This window comes from Narcine bancroftii, chromosome 5 (assembly GCF_036971445.1).
Source record: "Narcine bancroftii isolate sNarBan1 chromosome 5, sNarBan1.hap1, whole genome shotgun sequence".
NCBI classification, from domain to species: Eukaryota; Metazoa; Chordata; class Chondrichthyes; order Torpediniformes; family Narcinidae; genus Narcine; species Narcine bancroftii.
This window is the reverse complement of record NC_091473.1, coordinates 131,697,763-131,723,104: the sequence shown is the minus strand read 5'-3', so window position 1 is coordinate 131,723,104 and position 25,342 is coordinate 131,697,763. Positions and strand designations below refer to the sequence as shown.

Below are 25,342 nucleotides of genomic sequence, written 5' to 3'. Positions count from 1 at the left end.
TCACAGTTCATTCAGGAATTCAAACAATGTAACATGCTTTATTTGTGCTGTTTAACTTAGATCGAATCTTTATACTTACAGACAGGGAAAAGAAATTGCAGTGTACCTATTCTGGGTTTTGAACAGAAGCACGATGGTAATTAATGGACAATAAATGACAGAATATTTAAATTTTAGTTTTCCAATGAGTGATGTTTACTTTGAATAATCTAGTGTGTTTCATGATGCGGATTATAGGTAAACTTTAAATTTTTAACTTGCTGTTTTAGGGCGAAGGAATGCTGCCTTATTTTGCTAACTTCCGTCTGATTGCAGAGCTTTCAACTCCTTTTGTTAACCAGCGGTAGGTATCATGGTGTTTACAGAATGATGTCGCCCATAATTTGCAATGCTTTGCTAGGCCAAAAAAACTCTACTTGTTCTTTGATTTTGGTTGTGAAATCTTCATGCGGTCTTTAATTGTTTGCGTGTGAGTTTAACGTGAGATCAAATGTTAGCGTGCAAACCCTTCAGCAACTTTCAGCAAGAGCTGCCACTTGCAAGAAGTTTTTGATTGATTTCCACCCTTCCGTTTTTAGTTCAATGCAAATCTTCCTGCGTGTTTCAAGAAACTGTCGCAATTTCACAGAAATTGTTAACTAGCCTCACTACAGGAAGTTGCAAGCTTTGTAAATTAAAAAAAAATTTAGACCTACAGCACAGGAACAGGCCATTTTAGCCCCATTTATACCCAATTAACCTACACCCTGGCATGCCTCGGAATGGTGGGAGGAAACTGGAGTCCCCAGGGAAAACCCATGCAGAGATGGGGAGAACATACAAAGTCCTTACGGACAGTGCAGGATTTGAACCCCAGTCCCATTCCCTGACTCTGTAAAGGTGTTGCGCTAATGCCAACCGTGCCACCTAGCTCTGCTGGGTACTTTACATATTTCATGCTCCTTCCATGTAAATCATTCTCAATGATCAAAAAAAAATTTAAATGTTCCTTAAAGCTCTCCTCCTTCTCAGTCTGTAGCTGATATACATCTTAGAACGCTACAGAACAGTACAGAGCCTTCAGCCCTCGATATTGTGCCGACCTATATATTCCTACCAAAAAAAAAGTAAACCCTTCCTACCTCATGACCCTCTGTTTTTCTTTCCTCCATATGCCTGTCTCTTAAATGCCCCTATTGTTTCGGGCTCCAGCACCACTGTGCTCCCCTATTTCTGTGGTTCTCTCTTTATAATGGTTTCAGAGGTGCAGTGTTGGTCCCGTCTGTCAGGAAGACTCCAGGGACTTGATTGCCCTGAGCTTGCAATTCTAGCAATCGATGAAGCAATCGAGCTGGAAAGAGAGAGAGAGGAAACATGAGCCATTCACTTCGGAAATCCTAGGCCAGTATCATTTAAAATCTGTTCAGTTTGGCATTGAAGTTTTTAATCAAATCAACAAATGAATTTCAAGTATGATCAATTTCATATCAGCTGGGCCCTTTTTTCAGGTTATAATTTGTAATAACTTAGAAGGTTTCACTCGTAGCTCTTAGCAGCAGTTGAGGGACAATTGTAAGATGATGTTCCCAACTCCAAAGCTCAGTATTTCCGCATATAAATGTAAGCAACTAAATGCTGCCTTCACTTCCCTATCCACCTGAGTCCTAGTCCACCGAGTTTCTCCTTGTAATTCTAATTCTCCAGTCCAGGCAACACTGCTGTTAATCTTTTCTGCACCATCTGGAGCTCAACCGCATTCTCCAATAATCGAAGTGCAGCCTCTTGTTCAGCTTTAATGTGATTTTTTTTTCCCTGACTCTGCACTCAATGTGTTGACCCGTGGAGCCGCCTTTATGTGTACCTCTGGTCTCTTCGTACAACGACACTCCCTCTTGCCTGCCATTTACGCCATGGACTGGTTTAACTTCCCAAGAATGCATCACTTCGCTCTTGCCAGTTTACATCCATCCAGCATCCCATTGCCAATTTTCCCTGCAGCTCTAGATGCAATTGTAACCACAACACCACCAATTTAGGTCTGATACACAATCTTCCCAATCAGTGCACCTACACACTTATTTATAACATTAATATATATGACCATCACCAAGGGGTTGCAGCAGCATTTTATTGGTATGCCACTGGTGGCACATCCCCAATCTGAAAAAAACTAACCCCCCACAACCCCTTCTGGCTCCTTTTACTCCTCCCGACTCCTTCCACCCCCCCGACTCCTTCCGCCCTCCGGCTCCTTCCACCCCCAGCTCCTTCCGCCACCAGCTCCTTCCACCCCCAGCTCCTTCCGCCCCCAGCTCCTTCCGCCCCCAGCTCCTTCCGCCCCCAGCTCCTTCCGCCCCCAGCTCCTTCCGCCCCCAGCTCCTTCCGCCCCCAGCTCCTTCCGCCCCCAGCTCCTTCCGCCCCCAGCTCCTTCCGCCCCCAGCTCCTTCCGCCCCCAGCTCCTTCCGCCCCCAGCTCCTTCCGCCCCCAGCTCCTTCCGCCCCCCAGCTCCTTCCGCCCCCAGCTCCTTCCGCCCCCAGCTCCTTCCGCCCCCAGCTCCTTCCGCCCCCAGCTCCTTCCGCCCCCAGCTCCTTCCGCCACCAGCTCCTTCCGCCCCAGCTCCTTCCGCCCCCAGCTCCTTCCGCCCCCAGCTCCTTCCGCCCCCAGCTCCTTCCGCCCCCAGCTCCTTCCGCCCCCAGCTCCTTCCGCCCCCAGCTCCTTCCGCCCCCAGCTCCTTCCGCCCCCAGCTCCTTCCGCCCCCAGCTCCTTCCGCCCCCAGCTCCTTCCGCCCCCAGCTCCTTCCGCCCCCAGCTCCTTCCGCCCCCAGCTCCTTCCGCCCCCAGCTCCTTCCGCCCCCAGCTCCTTCCGCCCCCAGCTCCTTCCGCCCCCAGCTCCTTCCGCCCCCAGCTCCTTCCGCCCCCAGCTCCTTCCGCCCCCAGCTCCTTCCGCCCCCAGCTCCTTCCGCCCCCAGCTCCTTCCGCCCCCAGCTCCTTCCGCCCCCAGCTCCTTCCGCCCCCAGCTCCTTCCGCCCCCAGCTCCTTCCGCCCCCAGCTCCTTCCGCCCCCAGCTCCTTCCGCCCCCAGCTCCTTCCGCCCCCAGCTCCTTCCGCCCCCAGCTCCTTCCGCCCCCAGCTCCTTCCGCCCCCAGCTCCTTCCGCCCCCAGCTCCTTCCGCCCCCAGCTCCTTCCGCCCCCAGCTCCTTCCGCCCCCAGCTCCTTCCGCCCCCAGCTCCTTCCGCCCCCAGCTCCTTCCGCCCCCAGCTCCTTCCGCCCCCAGCTCCTTCCGCCCCCAGCTCCTTCCGCCCCCAGCTCCTTCCGCCCCCAGCTCCTTCCGCCCCCAGCTCCTTCCGCCCCCAGCTCCTTCCGCCCCCAGCTCCTTCCGCCCCCAGCTCCTTCCGCCCCCAGCTCCTTCCGCCCCCAGCTCCTTCCGCCCCCAGCTCCTTCCGCCCCCAGCTCCTTCCGCCCCCAGCTCCTTCCGCCCCCAGCTCCTTCCGCCCCCAGCTCCTTCCGCCCCCAGCTCCTTCCGCCCCCAGCTCCTTCCGCCCCCAGCTCCTTCCGCCCCCAGCTCCTTCCGCCCCCAGCTCCTTCCGCCCCCAGCTCCTTCCGCCCCCAGCTCCTTCCGCCCCCAGCTCCTTCCGCCCCCAGCTCCTTCCGCCCCCAGCTCCTTCCGCCCCCAGCTCCTTCCGCCCCAGCTCCTTCCGCCCCCAGCTCCTTCCGCCCCCAGCTCCTTCCGCCCTCAGCTCCTTCCGCCCCCAGCTCCTTCCGCCCCCAGCTCCTTCCGCCCCCAGCTCCTTCCGCCCCCAGCTCCTTCCTCCCCCAGCTCCTTCCGCCCCCAGCTCCTTCCTCCCCCAGCTCCTTCCGCCCCCAGCTCCTTCCGCCCCCAGCTCCTTCCGCCCCCAGCTCCTTCCGCCCCCAGCTCCTTCCGCCCCCAGCTCCTTCCGCCCCCCAGCTCCTTTCGCCCCCCCAGCTCCTTCCGCCTGCCCCCTGACTCCTTCCACACCCCTCTTCTAACTCCCACCCACATACCCCTTTTGTTTCCTTCCATCCTTCACTGACTCCCAATACTCCCACTAAATTAATTTTGTACCCAATTGGTTATTTCTAGTATCTGTACCCTCTAGACTAGCCTATCACGCAGGACCTTGTCAAAGGCCTTGCTAAAATCCATGGAGGCAATATCTACCATCCTCTCCTTGTAAATCATCATGGTCACCTCTTCAAAATGAAAGACCTGTTTGAAATTAGGGCTGTGCTGAAGTCCATGCCAGTAACCAGGAACCCAGTGCGAGGATTTGTTTACAGACTTGCACGTTGCCTGCAGCTGAGTATTTATCCTGATACACCCACAGGTTGTTGTGGTCATTATAACCCCAGAATATTCATAAGAGTTTCTTGCTCATGTCAGGAACATTGAGCAAATTTTCTTCAGTGTCCTTCTGTTACTTATGAGGGCAAAATTTGTCCCTTTTGCTGCTTCTCTGCAGTTAATGCTCCCTACTTCAGATCATTTATGTTCTCTGAACCAGTCTATGTAAGCTAAAGTTACCCAATTCTCACTGAGGAGATCAGCTCAAAACTCTTCTTAGCAGTTCATTGAAATTAAGTAACTTTGCTGTTAATATGGCATAAAATACCACAAATAATATAATGAGATATCCCCAAAATGCAAAAGAATTCTGTGATATAGGATTATTTGATAAAGAACATGACAAGTTATAATGGAGTTTCCATGATTTGCCTGAATTAATTTTGCTTCAACACTCGGTCTCGTTTGGGTTGAAATGGTCTTGCACATTGGTGACCTGCTCTCTGTATTACCTTCTTCTTCTACTGCAGAATACTTTGCACAGCTCGACAAACTTCTCCGCATTGTAGTCTCAGCTTCCATTGCAAAGGGCAAGGATTCTCCTTGTTTGCACCTTGAGCAGGATGAGGAAATAAAGATAGGGCTAATGGCCTTTCTTTAATGCCAGCTTTGCATTAAATTAATTATTTCCCTCATGCCTTAAGGGTTGTCGTTAAATTTGAATGTCAAAAATGACTTTCCATTACTACTTTTAAACAAAGAAAGTACATCAGCAAGTCAAGAGAGAGAGAGAGAAATACAGAATAAGCACAATTTTTGACTGTCTAGTTTTTCTTCAGTGGTAAAATAGGTGACAAATTTATCGCTTCACTATGATGTTCTTTGATCTATATGGACAGGCTCTTTTTCTTTAAATCTCTATTCTGTGGATAGCTTACCAAGAAATCACTCTCACCACCAAATTTGATGTTATTCACCTGGTGGCCCTGTGTTTGTGCCAGATATTCCGGTTTGGTTGCACTTTATTTGATTCTAAAGTTGCGGGCGTTTTTCATCTGAGGGTAGGTGAGATACAAATTAGGGAACAAGGGTTAAGTGTGAAAGGGGAAAAGTTTAGGGGGGAATCTTCTTCACACAGAGGGTAGTGGGAGTGTGGAACGCGCTGCCAGCTGAAGTGGTGAATGCAGGCTTAATTTTGACACAAGAAAAATGAGGACAGATACATGGATGGGAGAGGTACGGAGGGCTATGGACTGGGTGCAGTTCACTGGGACCAGGCAGAATAATAGTTTGGCACAATCTAGAAGAGCTGAAGTTCCTCTTTTCTGTGCTGTTGTGTTCTATGGAATTGCCAGGAAATATGGTATTACACTAACAGGCATGTCAATTATACACGTTTTAAAAATTGATTTTCTGTGTTTTTAAAATGATTTCCAAGTTTTTCATCCCTTTGCTTGCCAGCACTGTTACCTCTACAGCTGTGACTGGCCGTCAAATTGCACGCTTGCTCGCTGCTCCCTTCCTCGTCGATGTTTAGATCGATAACGCCTGAATGGAGCACCTTGAAAGAGGTGGGCTGTGCATGTGCAGGTGTGCCTGTAGGGCCGAGGCAAGTGAGCGCAGTGAGCGACACATGCTGGTCGCCTGTTATCAGCCTCCGAGGCGGCAGGAGTAGCAGCTCCGTTCAGGTAACTGCAGCATTTCAAGGCCGCCTTAACTGAAATTCAAGCTGCAATGGTTTACGGGGAGGAAATCCTGAGCCCGCTTTATTGGCATTGGGGAGCTGGCCTGTGAATGGATGGTGCAGTGAGAGTCTGTAGGTGAGGGAAGTGATGGCTCCCAGAAGGTTGGGGAGAGAAGAGAAGGCAAGGCTTGCAGAATCCATTGCCTCTGGGTGCTGGGCACAGGACGGGATGGCACTATTTAGAGATCCGAGGCAGGGGTGCTAGTTACTGCCTGGGAATTGGCTGCAGATTGGGCAGGAGTACTGCCTGGGGATTAGAGCAGGGTTGTAGTTACTAGGGGATTGGATGCAAGTTGGGCAAGGGCACTGCTGGGCAAGTTCTGCTTGGGGTCAGAAAAACCAGACACCCTGTTTTGAGCATTGGTCAAGCAGGAACTGCCTGGTGATTTGGAAGTGGCATGGAGTTTGGGTACAGATGGTCGTGTCTGTCTGATATACTGTGTTCCCTGTAAAAAAAAAGATTTTGTTTAGAATTACTAGTTTCTTAATGGCTGGGGCTGGAAACTGGTAATTTTGTGTGTACATTTTCAAAAATTTTTCCAAATGGGGGACGCTGCACCACAAACACCCCCACTGGGAGCGCTGTGACCATTGTCTGTTACAGCTGGGAAGAGAGAGGCTGACTTGGCTGGGATTCAGGTCACATGTTTATCTCTCTGTCACTGTTGTGAATCTGATTGCCATTTTATTGGTGGAATTGTGTTGTGATCATGTTGTAAAAGCACAAGCTGTGCTTTCATTGTGTGTTAGATTCAAAGTGTTTCTTAACATTGTGCTTGCCTTTCAGGTGGTTTTTTGAAGCATTACTTTATCCTAAAACTTCCAAATCAAACATTATTAACGGCTTACTGATGGCAGTGGTATTCTTCCTGGTGAGAATTGCTGTCATGCCTCTATACTATAGCAAAATGATCTCCACGTTTGGAACAGAGGCCTTTTACAGGCTTGGAATCCAAGCACAATTTGTTTGGATCATCACTAGTATCTGCTTAGATGCGATGAATGTAATGTGGATGTCTAAAATTGCTAGGGGATGCCGCAAAGTTTTACTTTCCTGCAAGAGGGTAAAGAAGGCAAACATCCAAGAAAACGGAAAACAACATTAGAGGTTCATTTTACTCTGGCGTCTTTCGTTTTTTCTTCTTGCTATTAGTTGGAATCCTGTGCACGTGAGTCAATGACGTTCTGTACAAGTTCAGAGGACTGAGCACAAATACAGGTGTGGCATTTGCATTATAAACCCAAACAGTTGTAACGATGAAGTACGAAAGCTGAATGTTCACTGGTTATCTTCTGCTTGGTCTTGTCTTGCATAAATGGAGGCACTTGAGTTGCATGCTGGTTCCATACAACTCTGGGCTATCTCCATCAATATATAATTTTAGGTTTGCACTGCTTATTTTGGAAATCTTCATAATGCTCTGACTGCTGTGAACCAGTGCCTAAATCAGAATATTTTCTTGATATGAAAGAAGTTGTGATCTTGGTTTTTTTTTGAAACTTGCTAACAACAGCTTTGAAGATGCCCATGCCAAATCCCTCCAACAGCAGTAATCTTCATTTGGAAACTTGTTAAAGAACAATCTGTATTTCCTTTGTGCCTTCAGCCAAGGAAAGACATCCCAAATGCACTGCCCGTCCTTGAGAAAGGATCATATTCTTGCAGGCTGGGAGGATCAAATTTGTCAAAATGCAGGCAAAAAATGAACTCCTTTTAACTTTTAAAAAAAAACAATCTGCATTTCACTGTCTAATTTCAAGAAATGTCTTCATGAGAAGTCAAAGTTGGTCTGCTGACTGTCTGGATCATTGTTTTATTTTAGGGATTTTTAGTGACGGTATATTAGATGCAGGAATCTTTACATGTTGAACCTCAAAAAAAAAATATTTGTACTTATTCACAAAAGTTGCAGCCATCAATATATTTCTAGGATTTAACCTTGTAATACTTACTGTTGTACTTTCATTAATTTCTTGTTTAATGTGTAAATTGAATATAAATCTAGGACAAAAGAGTATTGTAGATTTTAACAGTGAATTATGTTTCCTTTGGGAACAATGAACAGGCATTAAGACCTTAGTTCACGTGAGGTAGATGAGAGCAAAGCATCCACAGTGAGATATGACCGTTTTAATTTCGTCACTCTCACATTTTAATATTGACAAATTGCTTTTAAATCATGACCTGAACTTCCTCCAAGGCATACAGAATTGATACAAAGGTTTGTCCCACTCTAATGTTTATCGAATGTGGAGATTGATTTGAAACTGCAGGTGTTTACATTTTAAGTTTATAAATTTACACATACAGCACAGTAACAGGCCATTTTGTCCACAAGTTTGTATTGCCCAATTACCCTACAATCCTGATACATTTTACACAGTGGTAGGAAACTGGTGCCCTCGGTGAAAACCCACGTAGACACAGAGAGAACGTACAAACTCCTTACAGACCCCAGTCTGTACTATTACATGTAAACATGTAATAGTCAATGCCATATAAAAGTCATCCTCTATTTGACCAGCCACCCAACGGAGCACCTGACTGCGGACCCGCACCTGGACTGCCCACCCACCCATCCAAACTCCTGTCACCCCAAATGTGGATGTATCTCTTGGTTCCGTACGCCTGCCCATTCATTGAGCTCCCGACGCCTCGAACATGGACTTACCACCCGGTCCCGGCTGCCCGTCCTCCCATCCGAGCTCCCGAAGCCCTGAACTTATCATCTGGTCCAGACTGCCAACCCACTCATCCGAGCTCTCGACACCCCAAATGTGGACCTACCACCTGGTCCTGGCCGCCAGCCAGCCCATCCGTGTTCATGACACTCCGAACACAGGGGTACTGCCTGGTCCCAGATGCCCGCCACCAATCCGAGCTTCTGACACCCTGAATGTATCAACTGGTCCCAGCTGGATGCCTGTCCATTGGAACTCCCGAGGCCCCGGATTACACAGGTACTTATCACAGTCAAAACTAGTATGCGTGTAATAGTGCCCCCCCCCCCCCCCATTCTATCCTAAAAATTGATTCACAGAATTTGACTATTACACAGATATAAGCAGTAAGGTTTCTTTGATTATGTAGAGGTTCTGTGCAGCATTTCTATTCAATTAAAACTATAGAGTTTTGCAAGACAGAAAGAGGCCCTTAAATCCAATGTCTCCATGTCAAAGAAGTTATCCACATAAACTGGTACCATTTGCTTATATTTGGACCAAATCTCTCTAAATCTTTTATATCCAAGTACATCTATCCATTATGTCTTTGAGATATTGTAATTGTACCTGCCTCGACCATTTCCTTGGGTAGCTCGTTCCATATACATATCACCTTTTGCATGAAAAAGTTGTCCTCGAGTACCTTTTGAACTGAAAACTCTGCCCTCTATTTTTAGACTTCCCTGAACTGGGGAGGGGTGGGGGGGAAGGGGAAATGATTGACTATTTACCCTGTCAATACCCCACTGTGATTTTTAAAAAAATATATACTGTACATCCATTTGGTCACTCTCCACCCTCTTGTGCTCTCGAGAAAAATACCAACCTATTCAGCCTTTACTTATAACTAACCTCCCTAGCACCGGCAACATTCTCGTGAAACTTTTCTGCACCCTTTCCAGCTGTAATGACACCTTTCCCATAGCTGTGTGACCAGAGCTGCACACAATACTCCAAGTGTGGTTATTGACATTTTGACAGTTGCAAATGCACCCCCAATCCTGTAGGAAATGCTCTGACCAATGAAGGTGAGTATGCCAAACACCCTCTTAATCACCCTGTGCACTTGGGTTTCCACCTTCAAGGAACTAGATTCCTGGACTCCCAGGACTTTGCTCTGCAACACTATTCATGGTGCAAGGCTTGCTCTGATTTAACCGACCAAAGTGCACCACCTTGGACTTGAGTTAAATTTTGCCTGTAGCAATTAGCGCAACGTCTTTAAAGCGCTAGAGATTGGGACTATGGTTTGAATTCTGTGCTGTCTGTAAGGAGTTTGTATGTTTTCCCTGTGTCTGTGTGGGTTTTCCCTGGGGACTAAGGTTTCCTCCCACTGTTTGAAACGTACCGGGCCTGTATTGGGTGTAAATTGGGTGCCATGGACTTGTGGAGCGAAATGGCCTGCTACTGTGCTGTATGTTTAAATTTAAATGTAAAAATTCCTTGGTGAACTTTCTTAGATCATCCAGATCCAATTTTAATCTCAGATAACCTCCTTCACTGTCCACTATAATACCAATTTTAATATTTTAAGAAACTTACTAAACAAGGTAACTAAACTGAATTGAATCTCCAATAGGTTTCTTGCATGGAGTTTGCCCCTGTGGCTCACAAGTTAGGGAGGAGAAGATATCAGCAGTAGTGACTGGGTGTTGGAGAGTCAGTGGTAAAGGCCAGAGTTTCTGTGGACAAGATCAAGACTGCAGGATGGTATGTTGCCTCCAGGCTCTAGGGGCCGGGATGTAAAAACACAAAGCTGGGAAAATTCAGCAGGTCGAATTATATATTAACAAATATATAGAATGGATGAAAAAAAAGAGGGTTACAGGGTAGCATGAGTTTAGAACTTTGCCCTGCAACCATGTAGGTTTCCTCCCGACACTCCTGATTCCCCCTATAACTCATCCTATGCAGGTTGGGAGATTATTTGGTCACTTGCCATTGTCCTTAGAGCGTAGATGAGCAGTAAAATTGTTGAATTTTGGAGGGGGGGTGTTGAGGAATTGGGAAAAATAGCAAGAAGGGTGGGACCAAAGACCGTTTCTGTGCTGTACCTTTCTTTGACACACTGTTTTCAAATTCGTCAAGGTGAAGAGAATGAGTGCACAGGGCCTTAAATGAGCAGTTAAGGATGAGGTTGTTTTGACCAAGTCAATTCAAGCAGATAATGTTTATTATTTGGTTAGCATCTCTATAAATCAATACAATGGTCCTCTGTAGAGCCATTTGATGCAGTCGAATGGGACCCTAGATTCAGCAGGTGCTCATTACAAGAGTTCTTTAATCTATTCAAAAGAAACACTTGTTAAATCATTTGAGCCTGTTACAAAGTCTGCTTCAGCCCTTAAACATGTCTCTGGGGCATGCATCTTTAAACTTTTTATAACTGTTTTAGTTTATCAGACATTATTTTATTTGTACATTTTTTGTCACTAAGTTGTCACTTGTGTTAGTATTCAAGAACATTGGAGTGATGCCTTGGACATTATCACTGTAATATGGTTTCACATTCGTTTCATCAATAGCCTTCTCTCTTAATAAGTCAAGAAACACCAAATCACAATTTTACATTAAATTGTGATTTATTTGAATTTAATTATATATTGCAAATGGAATATTGCAACGTTAGGGAGCGAAACATGAAAGTCTGCAGATATTGTGATTGTAAAAACGCAGAAATGCTGGAGGAACATAGCCGGTCGTGCACCGTCCATAGGAGGTAAAGTGATATTACTGATGTTTCTGGCCTGAGCCAGATCTCACAAGATCACAAGAAAAAGGAACAGAAGCAGGCCATTTGGCCCATCGAGTCTGCTCCGTGAAAGCTCCCTGAGCTAAACTGTTCTCACGTCTATTCCCAAGTTCCAGCCTTGTCCCCATATCCCATGATACCCTGACTAATTAGATAACTATCAATTCCCCCAAAGATACGGCCTCCACAGCTGCATGTGGCAACGAATTCCACAAATTCATGACCCTCTGACTAAAGAAATTTCTCCTCATCTCTGTTGTAAACTGGTACTTTCTAATTCTAAGACCGTGCCTTCAAATCACCCAACAGGGGAAACATCTTATTTACATCTAGTCTGTCCAATCCATTCATTGTTCAAAATGTTTCTGAAATACCCTCTCATTCCTTTATAATCTAATGAATAGAGTCCAAAAGCCGTTAAGTGTTCCACATATGTTATCCTTATCATTCTGGTAACTCCTCTGTTCCCTCTCCAACCTTGCTACATCCTTTATAAGATATGGGGCCCAAAACTCCATACATTTACTCCAAATATCCTATGGACATTGCGAGACTGACTGAGTTCCTCCAGCATTTGTGTGTTTTTGCTGTTGCAACATTAGCCACCCAGTGTTCAAATTGTGATCTTCAGCAGTCTTTATTTCTAGGAAGGCATGGTCTAATTCAGGGGTCAGCAAACTTTTTAAACCATCGACCCCACCCCCCCCCCCAGCATGTAAAATAAATAAATATTATCAATAATAAATTTCTCTATAGCCTAGACATTTATCGACCCCTTGGATAGTCCCATCGACTCCCAAGGGTCAATATAGACCACTTTGCCGACCCCCTGGTCTAATTATTTTGCTCTGAATAGAATTATTTAAATAATTTAATCCAAAGACTCTAACTTGGGAAATGAAAGAACCTTCAATACAATGTTCCATACTAAAATATGAAACTAATTATTTGAACTATATGAAACATAAGGCTGTATGCCAAATTATCTGGGAATTGTTACACACCACAATAAAAAGCTTTAGTTTCCTATTTCATCACTTTTTTGATATATGCATATGTAATATTTTTATGACAAAAAGTTAAGGATCAAAAAAGGAAATTTGAGATTTGGAAAATTGTTTTGATTTTCCACCACATTTTACAATGTTTTAATTGTTTTATGTTAGTCATGGTGATTTAAGGGTAGAAAATAATCTTGGGACTTTAAGACTGCAACATTTTTAATTTTCCATTTGAAGTACCATTGAAATTATGTGCAGATATAAAATAATCTTGAGATTTTCCAGAAATACACGAGAGTATATAAAAACTGCAGGGTCATTTCGATAAACTGTTCAAGATTTGATTTCTATTCTGTGAATGTTGCAGTCAGCCTACCAAAGGTGCCATAGCCTTTACGGGTCAATGAAGGAGTAAACCGATGGGAGTTCCTAATCCTAATCAATGCCTTCTCCTTTTAAACAAAAAGGTTCCAGTTTGAACATCTGGTGTGTTAGGCTTGCTAGTGATGTTCTCATTTATCAAATAGCTGATTGAAATTTTGCTGCAGTCTTGCGAGAGCCAGTGTCTGCTAAAGGTAAATTGTTCTTTCTACACTTAAAAGAAATATATATTTATAGATTTTTAAAAAAATACACTCCAGGTAGACTTGTATATTTTTTTCAAAAATTAGAAGTATTTATTTTTAACATAGGAACCATTCTTACAGGCCATGGTGTTGAATGTTTTTTAAAAAATTTGCAGCTATTTTTGGGCTTTGTGATGAAATATTATTTAAGGTTTTTTTTAATCATGAAAGATCTGTTATAATTGTATCTGTGCTTTTGTTTTCCCTTTGCCTGCATTCCCATAAATTTTTATTCATGTATCTGGATGTGGCTTTTTTGAGATGTACTTCCTTGCTACTTAATTCCTTTTCTTGTGCCTTTTTAAGAAGGGTGTAATGGTTGCATTTGCAGTTGTCCACTGAATTGTCAATAAATATAGCCAAATGATGCAATTCTAAGGCTAAAATAATGAAGCAGTGTTTAAGAATTAGTTATATCTTGTGGAACTGTAAAATATTAGTGCAATGTAATTATTTGCTATTTAAAATATTTACAAATTGTTCTAGTAGGGGTTGGATGAGTTGGGCAATGAATGGGCTGCACTGTGATCCTGCCACAAAACAACAAATTTCATGACTCGTTCGTGACAATAAATTCTGATTCCACTGGTTATAAAAGGAGAATGCAGCCTTGAGATGATCGCAAAGTGGGAAAAAAAAATTGGAGGCAGTTTTTCATGACCTGCCAGGTTGAAACAGATACAGAAGTAACTTTCAATATTTGAATGGTTAGATAAAAATCAAGGAAGTATGTGGAATTGAATTTCCAAGCTTCATTCTGGTGAGATGGGTGGTCAGCCACATGCCCTTATTTTGTGATTTTCTGTGATTAAACTTCTTATATTGCAAATAGCAAATTAACGCAATGTCATAAGAACTGCGGTGAATTCAATTGCTTTATCAAATGTAAATATCATTTAAATTTAACTTTCCATTTCTTATTCTGCTGTAAACAAACTTCTGAAAAATATACCTCCTCTGTGGATAGTGAAACCATTTTATGTCATATCTGATCAATTTTTATCTCTGATTAAATTTATACATCATATTCCAGTTGTAAAAGGTCTCTGCTTAAAATTTGAACAACTTGCTGAAAGAACACTTTATAAATGAACAGAAAGCATTTGTTTGGTTCATTGGTTTACTGAACAATTTTCTTCTATGTTCTCTCATATGGAAGCCTAGATGATAAGTGCTTGGGACGTCGTATCTTGTTCTCACTTGTTGTCATACATGGAGTGTAGCTTCTTAATGATGGAGAGATTTTTCTGCTTGTTTAAAAGTGATCTACAATCTTTGTGCTGACTAACTTGATACTAACAGGTATTGGAGTAGGAATTTAGTTACCATATTAGGCCATATTGGCGAATGAGCCAAGCCAAATGACTGACGGTGATACCATTTTGGCCACAGTGATCATAACGTCTTGTGATATTAATGGATAAGGAACAGTTAGACCTGAAGGGGAAAGTGCTAAATTGGTTGGACGACTAATTCCAACAGTATTAGGCAGAATTTGAGGAGAGTAGATTGGGAGGAGCTGTTATTGGGCAAATCCACATCTGACGTGTGGGGAATCTTTAAAGACCAGCTGATAGGAATTCAGGACCAGAATATTCCAGTGAAAGAAAGACAGAAAACCAAGATTCAGGAACCTCAGATGATGATAAATGTAAAATTAGACAAAAGAATGAAGAAAACATATATAGGTGTTATGAAGCTGAAATTTAGGCAGGGACCAAATATAACTCAAAGCAGGTAATTAGAGGGTAGTTTGGATGAGGCTAGAACCATTCAAGGACAAAGCATGGAATGTCTGTGTGGAGCCAGAGGATGCAGAAGAGGTACTAAACGAGTCCTTTGCACTGGTAACTCACTAAGGATTAGGTCACAGAGGATAGTGAGATCAGTGTGTGGTATGCTAATATTGTAGGGCATGTGGATATAAAGAAGAACATTAAGTTGGAAAAGTCCCAGGTTATTGAAAGAGGCAAGAGAGATGATTGCCGGGGCTTTGGCGGAGATCTTTGTATTCCCTCTAGCCACAGGTGAGGTCCCAGAGGACGAGAGAGTAACCAATATTGTTCCAGCAAACGTTCGACCTTGGATCTGTGGTAGAGGATTCTTGGCAATAGGATTTACTTGCATTTGGAAAAGCATGGGCTTATTGGGGATAGGGTGCAAGGTTTGGTTTGGGGCAGGTCATGTCTTGAAAATGATTGAGTTTTTTGACGAGTTGTCATAGATGATGGAGTGCAAGGGAGTGGATGTCATCTATGTGGACTTTCGTAAGGCATTTAACAAGATTCCTCATTAGGTTGATCCAGAAGATTAAATCACAAGATATCTATTGAGATGTGGATAGGGTTCAAAATTGACTTGGGCGTAGGGTTATGGGTGAGAGGTGTTTCTGTATGAAGAAGTCTGTGGCCAGCGGTGTTCCTTAGGGATTAGAGCTGGAGCCTCACAAGATGAAAATGTAGATGGCTTGATTAATAAATTTGTGGATGATGCAAACATTGGCAGAGTTGTGGATAGTGAAGAATGGTGACAAGGGATAGAGCAGGATGGCAGCATCTGCAGCTTTTGTGTTTCTCCACTGCAGGATGTAGTTCATGGAGATATGAGCGGAGAACTGGCAGATGGACTGTGAAGTGTTGTACTTCGGTAGTAATATATCAGGCAATGCATGCTTCAGTCAGCATATTCAAGGTTGATGCCTTGGCTGTTCAATGATATATGGAATCTGCTGAGAGCCAGATCAAAGGCATTTAAGTCCAGAGATCCAGAAGGAACAGGTATGACCTCCATCAAGAAGGAGGCACAAGCAATCGTTGAGGTGGTGTGCCACTGGCAGCATTACCTGGCCGGTAAAAGGTTTACCCCGCTGACTGACCAGAGGACATTGGCCTTCGTGTTCAATGCAAAACAGCGGGGTAAAATATAAAATGACAAGATTCTTTGATGGAGAATCGAGTTATCCACCTATATTCACAATATCTTGTATTGGCCAGGTAAACTCAACAATCCTGCAGATGCTTTATCCCGAGGGACGTGCACTAGTGTGCTTCTCTACTGTCCCCATGCCCTGCATGACAATCTGTGCCACCCTGAAGTCACAAGGCTGTACAATTTCGTTAAGACTCGGAATCTCCTGTTCTCCATTAAGAACATCCAGTCCACGACCAGACGCTGCCAGATCTGTGCCGAATGTAAGTCACAGTTCTACTGGCCAGAAAAGGAACACCTCATTAAGGCCACACACCCCTTTGAATGACTCAGTGTTGATTTCAAGGGCCCCCTCCCAACCTCCAATAGGAATGCCTACTTCCTAATGCTGGTGGACGAATTCTCCAGGTTCTCCTTTGCTATTCCCTGCCCGGATATGACCTCGACGACTGTTATTGCGGTGCTGTGCAGCATTTTCACCCTGTTTGGGTACCCCGACTATATTCATAGCGACCGGGGGTCCTCGTTCATGAATGAGGATCTGCAACAGTACTTCCTAGCCAGAGGCATAGCCACCAGCAGGACCACCAGTTATAACTCCAGGGGTAATGGCCAGGTGGAAAGGGAAAATGCCACTGTCTGGAAGGTGGTGCTCCTGGCCTTCAGGAATAAGAACATGTCAGTGTCCCACTGGCAGGATGTTTTGCCCGAGGCTCTCTATGCCATCTGGTCGTTACTATGCACTGCTATTAACACCACCTCGCATGAACGCCTCTTTGCTTTCCCTAGGAGATCAGCAAACGGTTCATCCATCCCTCCCTGGTTGGCAACCCCAGGGCTGGTCCTGCTATGGAAGCACATCAGGGACCATAAGATGGACCCATTGGTGGAAGCGGTGCATCTCATTCACACCAACCCCCAATATGCGTTTGTGAGTTACCGATCAGAGACTTGGCAAGGGCCGGAGACCCTGAAACAGCCCTGCCAGCCATTGACCAGACTGCGGATCTGATTGCACTGCACAGGAATACAAACTTGGAGACCAAGCCTCCTGCCTCACCGCCGGACTTCCAGGAACCTACCCCCTGTGAGGCAGCGGACCTCCCATCCCCCCGGGAGTCCCTCGTCAGCACCCTGACCCAGATGGTTCCTGCTTCGAACTCTCCCGCGATGGCCTCCTCTCCGGAGGAGCGACACATGGACACACCGGCCCCTCAGCGGTCCGGCAGAAGGAGGAAGTCGCCCACGCGACTCAACCTCTAATCGGAGGGAGTGTCCGCCTTTCCATCCGTTCCCCCTTTTTTTTCTCTGATTGTCCCCGGTGGTTTCTATTTAAAACAAGGGGGTGAATGTAATGATATGGTTGTATGTACAGGCTGGCCTGTCCTGATGACATCCTCTCCTAGACTCTTCCCATGTGACCCAAGCCATAAAGGTCGAATCCCCTCTTCCTCTCCTCATTTTCCCTAGCCTTGACCTGGGCCTCGTGTGTAATAAAGCCTATCATTCCCCTCAGTCTTTGTCTCTGGTAGCGCCCAACGGGTGCCCATAGCGAGAAGTGCCTCGGGTGTGAACAGCTTCATGATTGTAATGGAGGTTCAGAACCAGGGGCACGGGTTCACGTTGGAATGGACAGGATGCCTTGCAGATCCAAAGGTTAACGGAGCACAGATTTAGACTCACTATTTCTGAAGGGACTCTTTTTCTTGCATCTCTTTCTCTTATTGGTGGGGGTGTCAGGCTAGTGGCATCTTTTTGTGTGCCTTTACGGCAAGCAAAAGTTGACACTAGGGTTGGTGTTACCCAGTCATGGTCTCGTTTCTCCACCCCCCGCCCCACCCTGGACCTCCTCACGCACTATGTCCTCGGTTGTATCATCAGAAGTCTTGATAAACACTCAGAGAAGCTTGTAAGTTTACAGCACAAAGTTTTATTTATATCAGTACTGGTCAGGCTGCATGTCTTGTGTGTTGTGATGTGGCTCTTACAAATGTGTCTCACTGAGCATGCTCACCATTCAAGTGTGATGCGGCTCTTACAGTCTTGCAGTGCTCATGCTCCAGCATAAATTAGTTCCAAGTTTCCACTGTATATAACACTTAGTAATGTTTTTTTGTTACTTGTAAACCACAATTCCTGTATACTCACTAAATCCAATGGCAATAGTAGTGAGATAAACAGGCAAAATTAAAATTATACCTTTAAATGACATTATCATACACACAGCCTCAATGTATTTACAAATACGAATTGCCACAATATTGCAGCTAAAACACCAGAATATTTGACAAAAGTAGCAACGAAAGCAACTGGTAGCGCCTGCACATTCGCAGCGTGATTGTAATTGGGTAATAAATGCCAGCTCTGACTGCAGCTCAGGAGAAGGTTCAAAAAGTAAATTAGCATAGAGAGAGTTTTAGCCTTGTCAATAAATATTGATACGAGTAAATTGGGCTTACGGAAAATGTTTTGTTATAACTACAGGGATTATTTAAAAATACATTTCTGCTGAAACACTGCACAAAACTTTTATAGACTGTCATTTTGGTGTCACCCTCCTCTGATGGTGTCACCCCCCTCTGATGGTGCCACCCCCTCTGATGGTGCCACCCCCTCTGATGGTGTCACCCCCTCTGATGGTGCCTCCCCCTCTGATGGTACCACCCCCTCTGATGGTGCCACCCCCTCTGATGGTGTGACCCCCCTCTGATGGTCTCACCCCCCTCTGATGGTGTCACCCCCCTCTGATGGTACCACCCCCTCTGATGGTGTCACCCACCTCTGATGGTACCACCCCCTCTGACGGTGTCATCCTCCTCTGATGGTACCACCCCCTCTGATGGTGTCACCCACCTCTGATGGTACCACCCCCTCTGACGGTGTCATCCTCCTCTGATGGTACCACCCCTTCTGATGGTGCCACCCCCTCTGATGGTGTCACCCCCCCTCTGATGGTGCCACCCCCTCTGATGGTGCCACCCCCACTGATGGTGTCACCCCCCTCTGATGGTACCACCCCCTCTGATGGTGCCACCCCTTCTGATGGTGTGACCCCCTTTGATGGTGTCACCCCCCTCTGATGGTGCCACCCCCTCTGATGGTACCACCCCCTCTGATGGTACCCCCCCCTTTGATGGTGCCACCCCCTCTGATGGTGTCACCCCCCTCTGATGGTGTGACCCCCCCCTCTGATGGTGCCACCCCCACTGATGGTGTCACCCCCACCCCCTCTGATGGTGTCACCCCCCTCTGATGGTACCACCCCCTCTGATGGTGCCACCCCCTCTGATGGTGTCACCCCCCCCTCTGATGGTGTCACCCCCCTCTGATGGTGCCACCCCCTCTGATGGTGCCACCCCCTCTGATGGTGTGACCCCCCTCTGATGGTCTCACCCCCCTCAGATGGTCTCACCCCCCTCTGATGGTGTCACCCCCCTCTGATGGTACCACCCCCTCTGATGGTGTCACCCACCTCTGATGGTACCACCCCCTCTGACGGTGTCATCCTCCTCTGATGGTACCACCCCCTCTGATGGTGCCACCCCCTCTGATGGTGTCACCCCCCCTCTGATGGTGCCACCCCCTCTGATGGTGCCACCCCCTCTGATGGTGCCACCCCCACTGATGGTGTCACCCCCCTCTGATGGTACCACCCCCTCTGATGGTGCCACCCCTTCTGATGGTGTGACCCCCTTTGATGGTGTCACCTCCCTCTGATGGTGCCACCCCCTCTGTTGGTACCACCCCCTCTGATGGTACCCCCCCTTTGATGGTGCCACCCCCTCTGATGGTGTCACCCCCCTCTGATGGTGCCACCCCCACTGATGGTGTCACCCCCACCCCCTCTGATGGTGTCACCCCCCTCTGATGGTGTCACCCCCCTCTGATGGTACCACCCCCTCTGATGGTGTGACCCCCCCCTTTGATGGTGTCACCCCCCTCTGATGGTGCCACCCCCTCAGATGGTACCACCCCCTCTGATGGTACCCCCCCTTGATGGTGTCACCCCCCTCTGATGGTGCCACCCCCTCTGATGGTGCCACACCCTCTGATGGTGTCACCCCCACCCCCTCTGATGGTGCCACCCCCTCTGATGGTGCCACCCCCTCTGATGGTGTCACCCCCACCCCCTCTGATGGTGCCACCCCCTCTGATGGTGTCACCCCCTCTGATGGTGTCACCCCCACCCCCTCTGATGGTGTCACCCCCTTCTGATGATGTCACCCGGTCCGGTCCACACCCCCCCTGGTGACGCCAGGTGTTTAGGTACATGACAATAAAGGAATCTTGCATTTTACTCCCCAAATGCCTTCACAGTTGGAAGCAGGATTGCTCCAACCAGTCCTCGAGTGGAATATAAATCATGCGCCTCGCCTCTCCGCTGGAAATTGCATTATGAGAAGAATATTGGATGCTTCTTTCCCACGAGGGCTGCAGTGATTATATAAGGTACACACTGGAGTAGCGTAAAACGTGCAGTTCACCAGCAATCAGGTGGGAAGGAGCGGCGGACCGGAAGGAGCGGCGGACCGGAAGGAGCGGCGGACCGGAAGGAGCGGCGGACCGGAAGGAGCGGCGGACCGGAAGGAGCGGCGGACCGGAAGGAGCGGCGGACCGGAAGGAGCGGCGGACCGGAAGGAGCGGCGGACCGGAAGGAGCGGCGGACCGGAAGGAGCGGCGGACCGGAAGGAGCGGCGGACCGGAAGGAGCGGCGGACCGGAAGGAGCGGCGGACCGGAAGGAGCGGCGGACCGGACGGAGCGGCGGACCGGACGGAGCGGCGGACCGGACGGAGCGGCGGACCGGACGGAGCGGCGGACCGGACGGAGCGGCGGACCGGACGGAGCGGCGGACCGGACGGAGCGGCGGACCGGACGGAGCGGCGGACCGGACGGAGCGGCGGAAATGACGTTTATGGAAAGCGGTCTATTGGTGGAGGTTCTGCGCGGCGCGGGGTTGCGTGCACCTTCACCTTGAGGATCGGTGGAGTGGCTGCGAGGAGGTGAGAGCCGGACCCCAGGGGGTCGGCTTGTTTGGGTGGGGCTGAGCTGCAGACAGGCTTGGGCAGGGGCCGAGGATTGGGTCCGGGACATGTGGTGAACAGTCTGGCAGAGGAGAGGAGGGGAGGGAGGGAGGGGGGGGTGTGGGGGTGGTTAGGGTTCCCTTTCCTCCCCTCCCTTTCTTCCCCTCCCTTTCTTCCCCTCCCTTTCCTCCCCTCCCTTTCCTCCCCTCCCTTTCCTCCCCTCCCTTTCCTCCCCTCCCTTTCCTCCCCTCCCTTCCCTCCCTTCCCTTCCCTCCCCTCCCTTTCCTCCCATCCCTTCCCTCCCTTCCCTTCCCTGGGACAGTCTGGCAGAGAAGGGGAAGGGGGGGGGGCTGTGGGGGTGGTTAGGGTTCCCTTCCCTTCCTTGGATCAGTCTGGGACAGAAGGGGAGGTGAGATCTTCCCTTCCTTGGATCAGTCTGGGACAGAAAGGGAGGTGAGACCTTCCCTTCCTTGGATCAGTCTGGGACAGAAAGGGAGGTGAGACCTTCCCTTCCTTGGGACAGTCTGGCAGAGAAGAGGTGAGATCTTCCCTTCCTTGGGACAGACTGATGGAGAAGGGGAGGAGAGACCTTCCCTTTCTTGGGTCAGTCTGGTAGAAGAAGTTTTTTTTTGGGGGGGGTGGTTAGTGCACCCCATCCCTGGGTCAGTCTGGCAGAGGAGGGTGTTAGACCTTGTCTCAGGTCAGTCTGGCAAGAGAGGAGTGTTGAGACCTTCACACCCCCAGGTCAGTCATGGTGTCTGGACTTCTACCCCACTCCCTGGATCAACCTGGCCTGTTTTCCTGTTAACCCCTCATACCTTTCGTGGGAGATGGTCATGGTTTGGCACTTTTGTCGCACAAATGTTACTTGCCACTTTGTCCTTGCTTGGCTGATGTTATGTGCAGAAATGGGTTGCTTTATTTGCACAAGCGTTGCAAATTGACCAGAGATCATCAACAAACTTTGCTACTTCTGGCTTTTGACGGAAGGAATGTAAATGACAAAGGTTTTGGGTACCACCCTGAGGGATTTCTGCAGTAATGTTCAAGGCACCAACAGCATCATGAAGAAAGCCTTTACTTCCTCAGGTGTTTGCGGAGGAGCTAGTGGAGTTGTTCAAGTGAACCGGTACGGACTTGAAGGGCCGACATGGCCTGTTTCCGTGCTGTAAACGGTTATATGGGTGACGACCTCTGACAAGCATAACCATCTTCTGTGATGTATGGCTACATCCACTGGAATGTTTTCCTTTACCACAATGCCAAGGAGTCCCTTGATGTTGAAGTGGTGACTTGCCTTTTAGAATTTGGCTCTTTCGTCTTTGGACGAAAGCAGTAAGGTTTGGAGCTAAGTGATCCCAATGAAACCCTAACTAGACATCAGTGAAAACGTTATTGGAAAGTAAGTGCCATTTTATAGCATTAACAATGTACATCATCAACTGCTTCGATGATTTGAGAGTTCAGATTTATTGTTGTATGACGTCACATATAAATTGAGAATCTTTTTCCTGTGGCAAGGCAGAATTACTACTTATTAGTAGTGCAAAAAGCTCTGTACTCAGTGTACGTGTGCAAAAAGTAAAGAAAAGTAAACAAATTGTGCAATATAGAGAGATAAAAATCAATAAAGTGCAAAAGTAAGAGTCCTTAAATTGGTCCCCAATTGAGTTTGTCGTTGAGGAGTCTGATGGTGGAGGGGGAGCAGCTCTTCCTGAACCTGGTGGTGTGAGTCATGTGACACCTATGCCCCTTTCCTCTTGGTAGCATCTAAAATAGAGCTGGGTGGTGTGGATCCTTGATGAACATCCTTGATGTTCTCTGATGTCAGCGTTCCCGTAGATGTTCTCGATGATGGGGGGAGTTTTGGCTCTGATGTTCTGGGCCTTTTGCAGGGCTTTATGCTCCAGTTTATTGGTGTCCCCATGCCAGTTAGGCTTGAATTAGTCTTGTTTTTGACATTGGGCCATACCTGTGCCATTTATATGTGGAATAAAAGCTGCTAATATTGTAACTGTGGTCAGAAGGATTTTAAAGTTCATCGCTGGAAAAAAATAAACAAGTCTTTTTGAATGTTTACTTCAACAATAGGGCATTATTTCTGATACTCCAATGCAAATATCATGATCTCTCAACTGTAGATAGTTCAGCAAGCAAATTCCAACAAATCTATTTCCAGTTGGCTTGTCTGTAGAAAGCAGAGCAGTTGTAGACTGATGGTATTATGCCTGGAGGACAGTGACTAGTGGAGTTCCACAGGTCTATTCTGGGACCTCTGCTCTTCTTGATTTTTATAAATAACCAGGTTGAAGATGTTGAAGTGTGTGTCAGTAAGTGTGTGGATATTCGAAGGTCAGAAGAGTTGTGGTTAGTGTTGTAGATTACAACAGGATACAGACAGGACGCGGAGTTGGGCAGAAAAATAGCAGGTGGAGTTCAATCCAGATAAGCATTTTGGAAGGTCAGACTTGAAGGCGAGTACGTGGTTAATGGTTGGATCCCAACAGTGTGGAAGAACTGAGGTCTACCAATAGACAGTGTGCTCGATGGAAATCTGTGCGTAGCAGAGGCTTGTCCACGGATGCCAGTGTGAATGACCAAATGAAAGTGGTCCTGCCAAAACACACAGGAATGCATCTCTTAGCAAAAGTTTGAATGGAGGTGTGCGCAGAGTGAGGCCATGAGGTCTTGTACGTGTCTCAAGCGAAGTTGGGGGAATGATGCTCATTTCTGCACACATCGATGAGGAATGTATGGCTCGAAATCCTGTCCCAGATGTGGAGTAGGCTGTTCAGTTGGTCAGCTCCCGTAGCCATTAACAGGGGCTGGCCCTGTCGTTTCCCATGAAACGAGCATGGCTGGTGGCACCCCACTGTTGATGGTAGAAGCACCATTTTAGATTGGTCCTTTCGGTTTGTGGCAGCGGGGGGGGGGGGGGGAGGAGAGATTCTGCTCACTTGTTGGACTGGCTTTGGGCGTTGGCTTGGATGACAGCCTTGTAAAATGGTTAAGTGTGTCTGCAGGCTCACGTGTGGAGTGGTAGAGGGCATCTGCCCATGCCGCGATCTTGTGTTGGGCCGCTGAAATCCACATCGGCCAGTAGCAGCCTAATGACTTTGGGCATTTGGTCAAGGAATGCCAACTCGAACATGAGACAGGGCTTGTGTCCCTCTGCCAAGGTGAGCAGAAGGCGTCCTGTCCCCTAGGCCATCCAAGTGAAAGAGCCTGGCAGCCCTTTCGCGTTGTGATAGCCCGTAAGTACTAATGAGGAAGTTCTTTAGAGCCGTGTATTTACCTTCCTCTGGCGGTGCCTGGATGAGGTCATCGACTCGTGAAGTGAGCTGATGATGTAGAAGTATCTCGTTGAATCCAAGGTAATCTGTTTGATCTGGAACTGGGCTTGTTCGTCCAGAAAGTGGGCAGCTTCAACGCAACGGTGCCTACAGCTGTTGGGTCCATTGTGCCGCATCTTCAGAATGTGGAGACTCATCGGGATCACCAGTGTAGTGTGTTGTGCTAGAGCGCAGCGAAAGAACTGAGACGGGTTGAGAGCTCGTTTAGCACATGCTGCATCCTTTAAGGCTGATCTAAGGCCGCTCCTTGCATCCTGGAACTTGCATCATGCTGACATAAGTGCGGGTCTGCACTGGAAGAGATGGACATGCGACGCTATCTTTGCAGCGACTACCCTGATGACATCGCGTGACAAGCAGGGGCGGTGTGCCACATGCAGTTATGTGCACCGCCACATTTGAATAAGTTGGTACGGTGTTTGAAATGTCTTCAATAAATTTGTGCTTCTGCAAAACAAGAAAATTCACTTGGGTAATTTTTTTCATGTCCTTGTGACTCCTCAAAGTTCTGATGAAACTCAAATGCAATCTTAAGTTTGCTCACAGTCAGATCCCATTTAAAAAAAAACACTGTAAACTGCATTAAGTGGCATTGAATGCAAGAAATATTGTCCAGCAATAAATTTAAATCCCCTGCTCTTCAAATACAATGCCTTATCTCCATTTAAGTAGACAATCTCAATGTAATACATCTTTGGAAAGGTGACACCTCAGTCGCTCACAGAATTATCCTGTGCCATACATAATGTCTTTCAGACGTCGAGTTCACGCTGACTACCAATTCCATTTTCTTTTGCCCATGTACCCTTCAAGTTATTACAGATGAATTTACTGGGGAAATTTATAGTGATTAATTAACCTGTGATGTGGGACGAAACTGGAGCACCCAGGGTAAACTCAGGCTGACTCAGA

General features: G+C 47.2%; 2 protein-coding genes across 4 annotated transcripts in view; both read left to right on the top strand.

The window, feature by feature from the left end:
* Window positions 1-10,454, top strand: part of tlcd4a (TLC domain containing 4a) — a 74,127-nt gene extending 63,673 nt beyond the window's left edge. For both annotated transcript variants that reach the window (XM_069939072.1, XM_069939073.1), the window contains 2 exons: window positions 270-343; window positions 6,812-10,454. In XM_069939072.1, coding sequence (XP_069795173.1) covers window positions 270-343; window positions 6,812-7,130 — 393 coding nt within the window. In that variant the 3' untranslated portion in view covers window positions 7,131-10,454. The remainder of the gene's footprint in view (window positions 1-269; window positions 344-6,811) is intronic.
* The window catches only part of LOC138763970 (holocytochrome c-type synthase-like), a 43,820-nt gene continuing 18,747 nt past the window's right edge, over window positions 270-25,342 (top strand). The window contains exon 1 of one of the 2 annotated variants that reach the window (XM_069939070.1): window positions 270-343. The gene's annotated coding sequence lies outside the window, so the exon portion shown is untranslated. Of the gene's footprint in view, window positions 344-20,969; window positions 21,057-25,342 lie in introns of those variants that run through there. The other variant, XM_069939069.1, reaches the window with a different exon arrangement.